This window comes from Hyaena hyaena, unplaced genomic scaffold (genome assembly GCF_003009895.1).
Source record: "Hyaena hyaena isolate Hyena2069 unplaced genomic scaffold, ASM300989v1 scaffold_187, whole genome shotgun sequence".
Classification (NCBI taxonomy): Eukaryota; Metazoa; Chordata; class Mammalia; order Carnivora; family Hyaenidae; genus Hyaena; species Hyaena hyaena.
Window position 1 is genome coordinate 808,485 of NW_024080820.1, and position 12,129 is coordinate 820,613.

The 12,129-nt window shown below is 41.8% G+C and overlaps 1 protein-coding gene across 2 annotated transcripts in view; it reads right to left on the minus strand.

Moving 5' to 3' along the window:
* The window catches only part of TXK (TXK tyrosine kinase), a 65,963-nt gene that overhangs the window by 1,981 nt on the left and 51,853 nt on the right, over nucleotides 1–12,129 (minus strand). For both annotated transcript variants that reach the window (XM_039241097.1, XM_039241096.1), the window contains 5 exons: nucleotides 9,626–9,797; nucleotides 8,917–9,133; nucleotides 5,661–5,725; nucleotides 3,217–3,335; nucleotides 1,560–1,717 (listed from right to left, as the gene is read on the minus strand). In XM_039241097.1, the coding sequence (XP_039097028.1) occupies nucleotides 1,560–1,717; nucleotides 3,217–3,335; nucleotides 5,661–5,725; nucleotides 8,917–9,133; nucleotides 9,626–9,797 (731 nt within the window). The remainder of the gene's footprint in view (nucleotides 1–1,559; nucleotides 1,718–3,216; nucleotides 3,336–5,660; nucleotides 5,726–8,916; nucleotides 9,134–9,625; nucleotides 9,798–12,129) is intronic.

The following is a 12,129-nucleotide window of genomic DNA, read 5'->3' on the forward strand; positions in this document are numbered from 1 at the left end:
GCTGCCGGTAGTAGACCTATGAAACAGTATGTGTGTATCGGGGTGCGTGTGTATCGGTACTGACATAATCACATTTGAATTTAAAGGGCCCTAAGACTTGGGGCATTTAGATTACATTAAAAAGTTGTAGGTAAATCACCTTTTGCAAACACATAAATCAGCATAACCAAAAACATTGTTTCAATCAATGTTCTAACTACATTTGAGACTGACATCATTTACTCGGTCTTCCTGTCCGCCTCTGATTTACTCTCCTGTTTCCTCTCCACAGATAAATAAAATCTCAGTAAGTGTTATATTTTTTACACATGTACACATATATTGTTCCAGATACAATTTATGCTTCTGAGCTATTTACACTATTATTGCAGAGAGGCTCTTAAGAGAGCCATTCACTACTAATAGCTCATTTAACATTTTCCTATGTTTTCCAAGATTCCTTGCAGAGCAGTTCATCATAGGCATAACATTTTCACACATCGAGGATCTTTATAAGATTAATACATCTCTGGAATGTGAACAACTACATTGCTCTTGAAATACTGAGTTTTTCAGTGACTGTGGGTTGCAAAGCAAGGGATTTCTTCTTCAGCCAGGAGAAAACTCGCTCACCTGCGGTTTTGCTGGAGTAACCCTGTCAGCTGGATAGAGAAAGCTGTCAGAAATCACAGGGAAGTCTGACATGAAGGAGACGGGTGTGCTGCGTTTGTGCACAGAAAAGATAGAAGATCCCTGTTTATTTTTAAGCTCAGCATTTTAAGAAAAAGAAAAACTGGATCCCCACCCCTCACCCCCCAGAGAGAATTTCCTGAGTAGAAGTTCTTGACACACTTTCTGTCTTGATTCCTACTCTGGTTTCATCTCTCTATTGGGAGTCTTGAGTGCCAAAAAAGAGATGAAACCTATTACTGTCAGCCTGCGGAAAGCAAGACAAATTACAGGCGACTGAAGTAAATAAAAACACCCTCCTTCTCCTTCAATGTGGAAGTTTACCAAACCTGAGTCCACCCACCAGTTCTTAAAGGAGTAAAACACCTCATCACTTAAGTTCCCGCAGCATCAAGAGTTTCTGCAAGAACCAATCTGAGAAAAATAAGCCTTGAAAAATGCACTGGATTCCTCAGATGAAAGGCTGCTGCTAAAAACAAAATGGATTAATGACCTCGTAGTGGCAGTTTCAGGTAGAAACAGTACTTCTGGGGGCGCCTGGGTGCTCAGTCGGTTAAGCGTCCAACTTCCGCTCAGGTCGTGATGTTGCAGTCGGTGAGTGTGAATCCCACATCGGGCTCTGCTGACAACTCGGATTCTGTGTCTCCCTGTCTCTCTGCCCCTCCCATGCTCGTGCCCTCTCTCACTCGCTCGCTCTCTCTCTCAAAAAATAAACATTAAAAATTTTTTTCATCTAACAAAAAGAAATAGTACTTCTGGCTCTTGGGGATCATCATCAGGACTCAATCCCTCTTCCCGCCATGCTGGAGTCCTGAGCAACGCTTGTGACACCAGGGTCTGTTCTCAGACGCTGCGAATGCCGACTTCTTAGGAAAGCAGGGGACACTCACCTCATGCCAGCAACTGTACATGACTTCGTATATGGACATTGGTGCCAGTTGAGGACGGTACAGCCTGAAGCCTTTAGAAATGGCTTCCACGACTTGCAAATTTGACTTATTCTCAAAAGGCATTTTTCCTTCCGTAAAAACTTCCCACATCAAAACTCCTACACATAAAATGCATGTAAACAAGAGGTTACTTGAAACTGCAAGAACTGTTTCAAACCCCCAGGCCTCCTTTCCTCTTCCTCCTTTGAATTATAATCATTCAGGAGGAGAATGGCTCTGTCTAGGAATCAGACAATGTGTAGCTGAGTTTTTGAACAGGCCTATAATCTGAAAATATTCCAAGTGAAAACAATGCCTTTCTTTTCCATTGGTCTTGACTGCCTCCCTAGTGAAAACGAATGTTGCCAGCACTTTTGTTCCTAAGTATGCTCCTGTCGTCACACCCTGAAACCAACAAGTCTTTCTGCCATTCTATAGAAAGTGACAGAATTGGGTGAGCCTCTGCGGCCCGCTAAGACCAAGAGTTTCCCAGCTAGTCGCTGGCACGTGTTCTCCTCCTCCCACTGAAAGATTAGGCTGCTGGGGAGACCAGGATATCTAGCCAGGGCTTGGTACATAGGCAGATATTCTATAGTCATCGATCGATTGATAGATTAGTGAAACTCCTTCAATGCTCTCATTTGGACTTCATTTAACTATTCACTTATTCTACGAATATGTATTATGTACTGATTAGAGGCCAGGAGTACGCTAGAGCCAGAAGATTCTAAGAAAGAGACCAGTCTCTGTGCTCAAGAAGCTCACCGTCCAGTGGGCAGTAGAGACAAGACATCAGATAAAGCTCAGAAATTCTAACTGTTCCGCAAACACTTGAGGAGGTCTTTGTGTTTATATCCATTAATCTCACAACTTAACTGCTCTCCCGTAGAGCTTAAAATGTCACCTGCCAAGACTACCACAAGTGAGTGGAGAGCTAAAGAGATCAATGATGCAAGTTTAACCTTACAGGGACCATAAAATTCACCCCCTTCTGAGGGTGCAGATGTCTCTCCAAACCCAAGAAGCCATCTGGAAAGGTCTAGGCTAAGCAGATAGCTCATTGCACATTCATTGCCCCTTTTTGAGAATCAACTTGAAGAACAAACTCCACTGGACACGGGTCTACAGTGTCTCCCTCTCAATGAAGAACATTATACAATATAAACTCCAGTTGACGGTTCCCAAGGAGGCCAACATCTAAATTCCAGAAAATTTGAAGGTAATGGAGTAAATGAGGTAGTGTTGCTTAGTAGTTAGGCAATGAAGTGTATAATTTACGCTCAAAATTCAGTGACACCTTAAGATTTATTTTCCTTGGAAGTCTCTGTGGTGCAGAAAAGTTGGCGGAGTTTGTTTTCTAGATCAGTAGACCCTCTGTTATAGTTTTGCAGCAAGTGCTCGATGCGAAAGGAAAAGGTCCGAAAGGTAGACTTCTATAAGAAGGTGTGTGACACCACTCACCAAAGACAGCCTGGGTGTGTTTAGAACACCCAAGGTAGAAGCACTGTTGCAAGAAGAATTTTTTCAAATGCCGCATCACGTTAAAAAAATCAAACCTTAAAAAAGATTGGCCTTTTATTAAGTCAGTTGCCATCGAACGAATATCAAATTTACTCACCAAAAGACCACACATCAGATTTGCTGCTGTACTTGTTGAAATGGAAAACTTCGGGAGGGGACCACTTGACTGGGAACTTGGCACCAGACGAACTGATATATTCATCATCCAAAACGTACCTAAGGTTATTAGATTCAAAGCACCTGTGCTAAATACCTCCAGGTAAGCTTAGTTCAACCCCCCTTAGTCGACTTCAAGTTCTAAGAGAGAAAGTGTGTTACCCCAGAAATGTTCCATATACCTTCTCTTGTGAACCAAAGTGGGAAAGTATCCTATACAGTGATTCCTCCCCAAGCCAAGCCTCAATTCTGTTTATTTTGTTTCAGTTTCAGAAAACTGGAGCAATTCTTCAATCCAAAATTGGTAACCCACTGATTACCTTAGTTACAAAAATTCTTAATTCTGCAAAGGTGCTAATGCTCTAACACCCAAGGTTGTAAAAAGGAAATTAAAAAATAGGGGCACCCGGGTGGCTCAGCCCATTAGGCTGATGACCTGACATCAGCTCAAGTCATGATCTCACGGTTCGTGGATTCGAGCCCCGCATTGGGCTCTGTGCTGCTAGTGCAGAGCCTGGAGCCTACTTCGGATTCTGTGTCTCCCTCTCTCTCTTTCTTTGTCCCTCCCCCGCTCATGCTCTGTTTCTCTCTCTCTCTCAAAAAGTAAATAAACATTAAAAATAATAAATAAATAAATAAGGCAAAGAACAAATTCAAGGTTTAGGTGCCGTATTTTCTTTTTTCATACATATATGTTTTGTGAGACAGAGAAGGGGAAAATAAAAATATTGAATATAATACATGTGATGTAAAAAAATCTCCAATGTATTAAAATGGCCCTATAAGAAACCAGTAATAACTACCACCTCCTTTTAAAAACGACAAAAATAGTAAGCTTCTTTTTTTTTTTTTTTTTTTTTTTTGAGAATCCTAGGCAGGAACACTCAAGTATGGGAATCTGGAGAGAACAGATGAAAACTGAGTCATGCTGTGTAGCCCCTAAAGTGTGCAGTAGAGTATTTTTGAATTATTTACTAGTGCTTCCTCACACTCTCTTTTTTTCCCCCATATCCCCTACTTCACCCCACCTTTAAGTGCTTTATTGAGACAGAAGTCATTCTACTAAGGGAAAGAGTGGGTAATAGAAAACAAAAGGGAAAGAGCCATTTTTCATAGCTTTGGAGTTTCAAAGGTCTAAGCTTTCCAGAGAAGAGAAGGACTGAGTTGCTAACAAAATATTTGGGAGAATGGCTCATAAATAAGAGTGATATCTCACCACCACCCCCCCCCCCCCCCAACCACCACCCATCCCTCTAGAAAAAGGCCCCTGCAGCTGGCAGGTGGGAGAGAATAAAGGGAAAGGGAAGCTGTATTAGACGTTAGTGGGCAGCAGAGGCAGGGTCCTGGACCCTGCACCCACAGTGGCTGCCCGGGCCACATGGCAGGGGAATAGGTCAGCGGGATTCAAGATACTCCAGGGGTTTTCTGGGCATGGAAAATGCCAGCACCACCGCATCTTGCAGACAGAAATTTGGGCTGAATCGGCAGCCACCTGTGCAGGTGTCCAGCCAGGGACAAAACACGAGGGTGGGGGCTGCAAGGACACCAGTATCAATGGATAACAGCAAGGACCAGACATGCCGTCCCCAGTATGTGGCCCCGGGGAAACATACAGAATTTGAATCTGACCTTGAATCAGAGAGAAATCGTGAATTCACGGGGATTATGTTTTTAGCAACCTGAAGGAAAGGGGCTCACAATACAGACTGCATAGAGTTGTAGAAAATAAGATTCAATTTTCTACACCTGAGTTGTAGTCTTAAAGTCAACTACTACATTGGATGAAAGAAATACATGACGGGGGTGCCTGGGTGGCTCAGTCGGTTAAGAATCTGGCTCCTGATTTTGGCGCAGGTCATGATCTCAGAGTTCACGAGTTCAGGCCACACTGATAGTGCAGAGCCTGCTTGGGATTCTCTCTCTCCCTCTTTCTCCCTCTCTCTCTGTCCCTCTTCTGCTCTCTCTCTCAAAACATAAATAAACTAAAAAAAAAAAAAAAAAAAAGCATGACGATGACACAGAAAAATCAGAGCTAAACAAATTTATTCTTCTTTTCTTTCAGAAATATACATATGTCAGAAAAGCTTTTTTCTTAACCTTCTTATGACGATGAGTAGATTGAGAAATATTATAGATTTTAAGATATGCCTGAAAATGACCTGAAAAAATATCAGAAGAATAGTCCAAAATATCCACTGAACTCACAGCTAAAATTGGTTTATGTCCTAAAATTCAAAAGAGGGCAATAAGCCAAACCACCACATCAATACTTTCTTCACAGGAAAAAAAAAAAAATGCTAATAACATCTTCAGTTTGTCAGTAGACAGATGTAAGATTCTTTCTTATGAGTAAACAAACAAACAAACAAAATAGATATCATGTACCTCGTCATTCCAAAGTCCGATATTTTTACAATACTTGCAGCACTGACCAAACAATTCCTTGCTGCCTATAAAAAGAAGAAAGGAATCCAAGTTTGAATATAGTTTCTCTTCCAAGAGTTTCTACTCTCCTTTTCTTAGTTTATTTGGACACCCAGGCTACTTCTCTATATGAGCAGCCATTTTATTTTTATGGTGACCCCTATGAATACCATATATGACTCAATATATATGCCCTCACATGATGGATTTTAAGGATTCTTCAAAGAAATAACAAAAAAAAAGATAAAGAAATTTTAGTACTTTTTCTTTTAAAAGTTTTTAATTGTTCTCAAGAAGTAGCTTTGATAAAGTGAAAGACTAAACCAAAGAAATGTTAAGCTATGAATCCTGGCATTAAAATTAGTGTGCATTTTTTAAATTAAGTTTTTAAATTTACATCCAAGGTAGTTAGCATATGGTGCAACAGTGATTTCAGGAGTAGATTCCTTAATGCCCCTTACCCATTTAGCCCGTCCCTCCCTCCCACAACCCCTCCAGTAACCCTCTGTTTGTTCTCCATATTGAAGAGTCTCTTATGTTTCATCCCCCTCCCTGTTTTTATATTATTTTTGCTTCCCTTCCCTTATGTTTATCTCTTCTGTATCTTAAAGTCCTTACATGAGTGAAGCCATATGATATTTGTCTTTCTCTGACTAACTTCACTTAACATAATACCTTCTAGTTCCATCCACGTAGTTGCAAATGGTCAGATTTCATTCTTTAGTGTGCATTTTTAAATAATGCAGAGACAATGTATTTGATGCCAAAATAATTCATTTTCAGAGAGCTTAGTCACAGAAAATCATTGATTTGGTTATTTAGCCTCATGTATCGGTAGTTTGATAATTTTTTTTTCCTCTTTTAAGCTCCTCTGTGGGTCAGCTAGTCCAAAAACAGAAGCAAGGAACTAACAACGGCAAGCTAGGAGGAGTCAGTTTGGAAGATTTTCACAAATACTAGCAAGGATCTCAAAGCCAAACCACAAGGCGAGCCCTTGACAGGGGAAAGACTCTTGGTTAGCTGATACTTTGTAAGCGGCATGAATAAAATAGAGCACAAAACAAACCAATCAAGGAAGAAACCAAGGACAGAGGACCTGCAAGAAGCCATTGGGAACAGACAGAATGACTAAAACCATCACCCACCTGAGTTTTGAATTCTAATCCCTGTCAGAAAAGACCAGCCTGCAGAGACTAGGAAAGCAAGCTAGGTGGACTTCATGCCATATCTATCCATTCAAATATTTGCTCCATAGCTACTACGTACTGAAGACAGGGGAAAGTGCCATGAGGGATACAGAACGATAATGCAGGTATAGAGTAGCAATAGTCAGCACCGCTGAGCGCGCTATATGCCAGAGCCGGTGTAAGTGCTTAGTCGTATTAATTCATGTAATTCTCCCAACAAGCCCATAGGAGGAAGGCTCTGTAATTAACACCACTGTGCTAGTTAACGAGCTTGCCCAACATCACATAGCTAGTGAGAAACAAAGGCGAGATATTAATTAATGCAGGCAGTCTAGCTCGAGAGCAGTGGTTGTGAATCATGGCTGCACGTTAAACGCACCAGGGAAATTTTCAAAAAAACATTTATGGCTAGATTCTACCCCCAGAGATTCTGATTCAATTGACTCGGGTCATGGCCTGGGTATCGCGATGTTTTAGAAGTTCCCAGGTGATTCTAAGGCACCCCTAAATCTGAGAAAATTGTTCCGCAACCTGTGTCCCCATCCCACGGCCGCAGCTCAGAAGCCTAGGCCTTGATATCAGGGAATTTAGAAGTTAATAGTTGTATTAACAATGTAAACAATGAACTATTATAGTGAGTGGTAAATAAGAAATGCCATGGAATTCTAAGTCACCCATAAGGCTAGCAATAAGTGGGCTAAGGTCAATGAAATAACACCTTCTTTCTCTCCCCAGAAAGCTCTAGCCTGAATGATAGATAAGAAAGTCACTCTGGTCTTGAGCAATGAAGTTCAGGATTACCTCTAGGTGGCGATGTCAGGGACATCTCACAGATTCTCAAGATCTCGTTGTGGTTAATTTTTGGACTTAGAAATGAGGCATGGGAAGACAGAGAAGGAATAGCATGAATATCATGAATAAATATGGAGTGGATACAAAATGTTTTTCCAGGCAAGGTAGCAAGGCAGGAAAGCAGGGCTATTAGCATTTAGGGCAAGACAAGCGCTATTTTAATTTTAATTAATTAATTAATTAATATTTTTTTAGGATGTAATGTTCCCAGTATTACAGAACAGAATGATTTAGCATTTCTAGTCCCCCTCAACAGGGCCAGCAATGCCACTGCGATACTGTTACAACCAAACCCCCTCCACATGGTGCAGTTTCATCCCTGGCTGTTCTTTACTACTCTATCTCCAGTGCCTGGCCTGTGCCTGGCACATATCAACGTTCAATCTGTATTTGATCATTGGTTGAAAAGAAGAAAAGTGGAAGTAACGGAAGAAGACAACGAAGGCGAGAGGAAAGAAAAGTAAATTCGTTTTGCGTGGTTGATTAGTGTGGCAGTTCATTAGTTCAAGGCATATTTAGAGCAACACCTTCCTTGGCTACAGCATTATTGGGTAATTAAAAATAAAGCCACATGTCCCAGAGAATTACATGAACAGGAAAGTGTTTAGAAATTAAGCCAATAAGGGGCCACCTGGGTGACTCAGTGGTTGAGCCTCCGACTTTGGCTCAGGTCATGATCTCGTGGTCTATGAGTTTGAGCCCCGGGTCAGACTCTGTGCTGACAGCTCAGAGCCTGGAGCCTGCTTCCGATTCTGTGTCTCCCTCTCTCTGCCCCTCCCCTGCTTGTGCTCTGTCTCTCTCTGCCTCTCAAAAATAAGTAAACATTTTTTAAAAGAAAGAAATTAAGTCAAAGGTATTTTATTTAAAATATTGACAGTCCTTGGGGGCGCCTGGGTGGCTCAGTTGATTAAGCATCCAACTTCTGATTTGGGGCCGAGGTCATGATCTCAGGGTTCATGGGTTCCAGGCCAGCATGGTTCTATGCACTGACAACACGGAACTTACTTGGGATTCTCTCTCTCCCTCTCTCTCTGCCCCACCCCCACTGATGTTTTCTCTCTATATAAAAATAAATAAAGACAAATAAATATACAAAACTAAACACTGAAAGTCCTCGACTGTCCTGTTCTTCTGAAATGCAACACATAAAAACCCGGTTGAGCCTGCATGGTACTCACTAAATCCCTATGAATAAAGCAGTTCCTCTCCAGGTACTCCATTCCTTCACAGACGTCCTCGCACATGCTCAGTAGCATTTCCTTCCGCAGCGCTCCCCTTCTCTCTCGGAGGTAGCTCAGCAGGCAGCCGTTCTCCATGAACTCGGTCACAATGTACAGGGGCTTCTGCTGAACGCACACTCCGTACAGCTGGACGAGCCTCGAATGCGATAACTTCCTGTGGAAGAAAAGCACACACCCATGAGCAGATTAGTTTTGCCATTCGAAGTGCTTAGACTCGGTTGGTGAAATTTTCCAGCTCTACATTATTTTCAACATCTGAGATTCGAAAAACACCCAACCACAGAAAACCTAGAAGGTTCCTTTCCACCGTGCACGCTGAATCAGTGGGGTCAAGAGGTCAAGGGGTACTTCCCAAGTCCCTACAGAATATTATGGGCTCCATATTCTGCTTTTTTCTGCTTTCCATCCTGTAAGCCTCTTGCTTCCCCATTGCTACTTCTCCTTGCTTAGGTCTGCACAGAGTTCCCGTTCCTATATGTTTCAACTTTTCTAACTGCAGCTGCTCAGACAAAAATGCCAGACAGGTCACACAAGTAGCTTGGGCCGAGTTGTGACACAAATCCAAGCATGACTGCTCCAAAATCCATGTTCTTTCCGTGACACCAGAATGTTGCACAAAATTTATCTGGGTGTCGCTTATACTTACGTCATCACTTTAGCCTCTTCAATGAAGTCCTCTTCAGACATGGCGCCTTCGCTGATGGCCTTGATAGCTACCTGGATGTGTGCTCGCCATTGCCCTAAATGAACGACCCCAAACTGCCCGCTTCCAATCTCCTTCACAAACGCCAACTCAGCGGGATCTATCTCCCACTTTTCTAAAAAAGTAAAATATCCATGTTACAAGTAGGGGACATTTTAAAAAATTTTTGTTAATGTTTATTTTTAAATTTTTTTTAATGTTTTATTTATTTCTGGAGAGAGAGAGAGAGAGAGAGACAGCGTGAGCAGGGGAGGGTCAGAGAGAGAGGGAGTCACAGACTGAAACAGGCTCCAGGCTCTGAGCTGGCAGTCAGTACGGAGCCCGACGCGGGGCTCGAACCCACGAACCGCGAGATCATGACCTAAGCGAAAGTCGGACGTTTAACCGACTAAGCCACCCAGGCGCCCCTGTTAATGTTTATTTTTGAGAGAGAGAGAGAGAGGGTGAGGGAGGGAGGGGCAGAGAGAAAGGGAGACACAGAATCCAAAGCAGTCTCTAGGCTCTGAGCTGTCAGCACAGAGCCCCACTCGGGGCTCAAACCCATGAACCGCAAGATCATGGCCCGAGCGAAGTCAAACACTCAATTGACTGAGCCACCCAGGTGCCCTAAAGCAGGGGACATTTTTAGAGCTAGAAAAGATTTAGGAATGATCTCGACCTATTCTATTCATTTACAAAGAGGTTAAACATTTTATAAAAGAGTAGAACAGAACAGTAACCGTTTTTAATACCCTCATTGTGATTTACATGTGTAATTTCAGAATTCAAGCTTCAAGATACAAACTTGACTTACTTAAAGAGGAATTATGGATATCAAAACATACTTTCTCTTCCCAGAGGGACCCAGGATGAAATGCAACACTGCCCTTCTAAACCAAACCCACCAAAGCTACACTTGAGCTCTAAAATATGTATGTCCCCATCTGGTTTTGTCCTGCTGAGTACACTTGCGAAGCCCAGAACATGTGGTCCCCGCCCCCCAGCCATTTCACTTCCGTCGATTGGTCCTCTGCCCACTATCACCCCTGAAGGGCTTTTCTGCCTTAGTGTTTTCTCCTTAGGGAAGAGTCTAACAAATTCATCCAATAAATATGTCTAATGTTAGGATTCTAAGTCGCATATATCTAAGTCTATGTTAGAAGTAACATTTGTGGTACAGTATATTTGACTTCTGTAGAAGTAAAGGAGGACAAAAAGAATGGTATTTAAAATAATCCGCTTGAGGGGCGCCTGGGTGGCTTAGTCGGTTGAGCGTCCGACTTTCGCTCAGGTCATGATCTCGCGGTTCGTGGGTTCGGGCCCCGCGTCGGGCTCTGTGCTGACTGCCAGCTCAGAGCCTGGAGCCTGTTTCAGTCTGTGACTCCCTCTCTCTCTGACCCTTCCCTGCTCACGCTGTCTCTCTCTCTCTCCTAGAAATAAATAAAAATATTAAAAAAAATAAATAAATAAAAATAAAATAATCCGCTTGACAATCCTCGGTTTAGTATCTTCTTTTATATCGTGACACCGCCATCTGCTGGAACTTTAGAATAACGCAATTTAAAGAATTGTAAAAGGCCAGCTTTGCAACGTGCTCTCACTCCCAGTAATAGGTATGTTTTAAAACTAACATGAGAAAAAAAAATGTTTAATAAATAAAAATAACACGGGAGGATATATTCATCATCCTGATATTGGCAGGAATTTATTCAACATAATATAACCACAAAGGAAAATATTGACAAATTATACTTCATAAAAATCCTATCAAAGACACACCGTTAAGAGAGTGAAAAGGAATGGGGCACCTAGGTGGCTTAGTCAGTTGAGCATCCGACTTTGAGGTCATGATCTCACAGTTCATGAGTTTAAGACCCACATTGGACTCTGTACTGGCAGCTCAGAGCCGGGAGCCTGCTTTGGATTTTGTGTCTCCTTCTCTCTCTGCCTAATCCCTGCACTCACTCTCTTTCTCTCAAAAATAAGTAAGTGTTAAAAAAAATTTTAAAAGATAGAGTGAAAAGGAAAGCCACATATTGGGAGAAGATATTTCTAAAACATGTAACCAATAAAAAATTTGTATTCAGAATATGAAAAAAATCAGAAAAAGGCAGATAGTTCTATGTCTAAGGTTTAAAAAACTTGAATAGAGTATTCTCTAACAAAAGGGTATACCCAAATGGCCAATAAGTTGATCAAAATAATTATTCATCAGGGAAATGCAAATTTAAACCACAATATACTACTACACCTGCCAGATTGGCTAAAGTGAAAACCAAAGTATCCATGAGAATACTAAACATTAGTGAGGGCAAAGGTGTGGAGCACCTGGCGCTCCCAAACGCTATTGATTGAAGTGTGGTTTGGTATAAGCTGTTTGGAAAACTAACTAAATCTGAGTGTGTACATACTCTATGACCCAGTAATTCCACTCTTAAATATATATCCAACATTATTGGAGCTTCAGT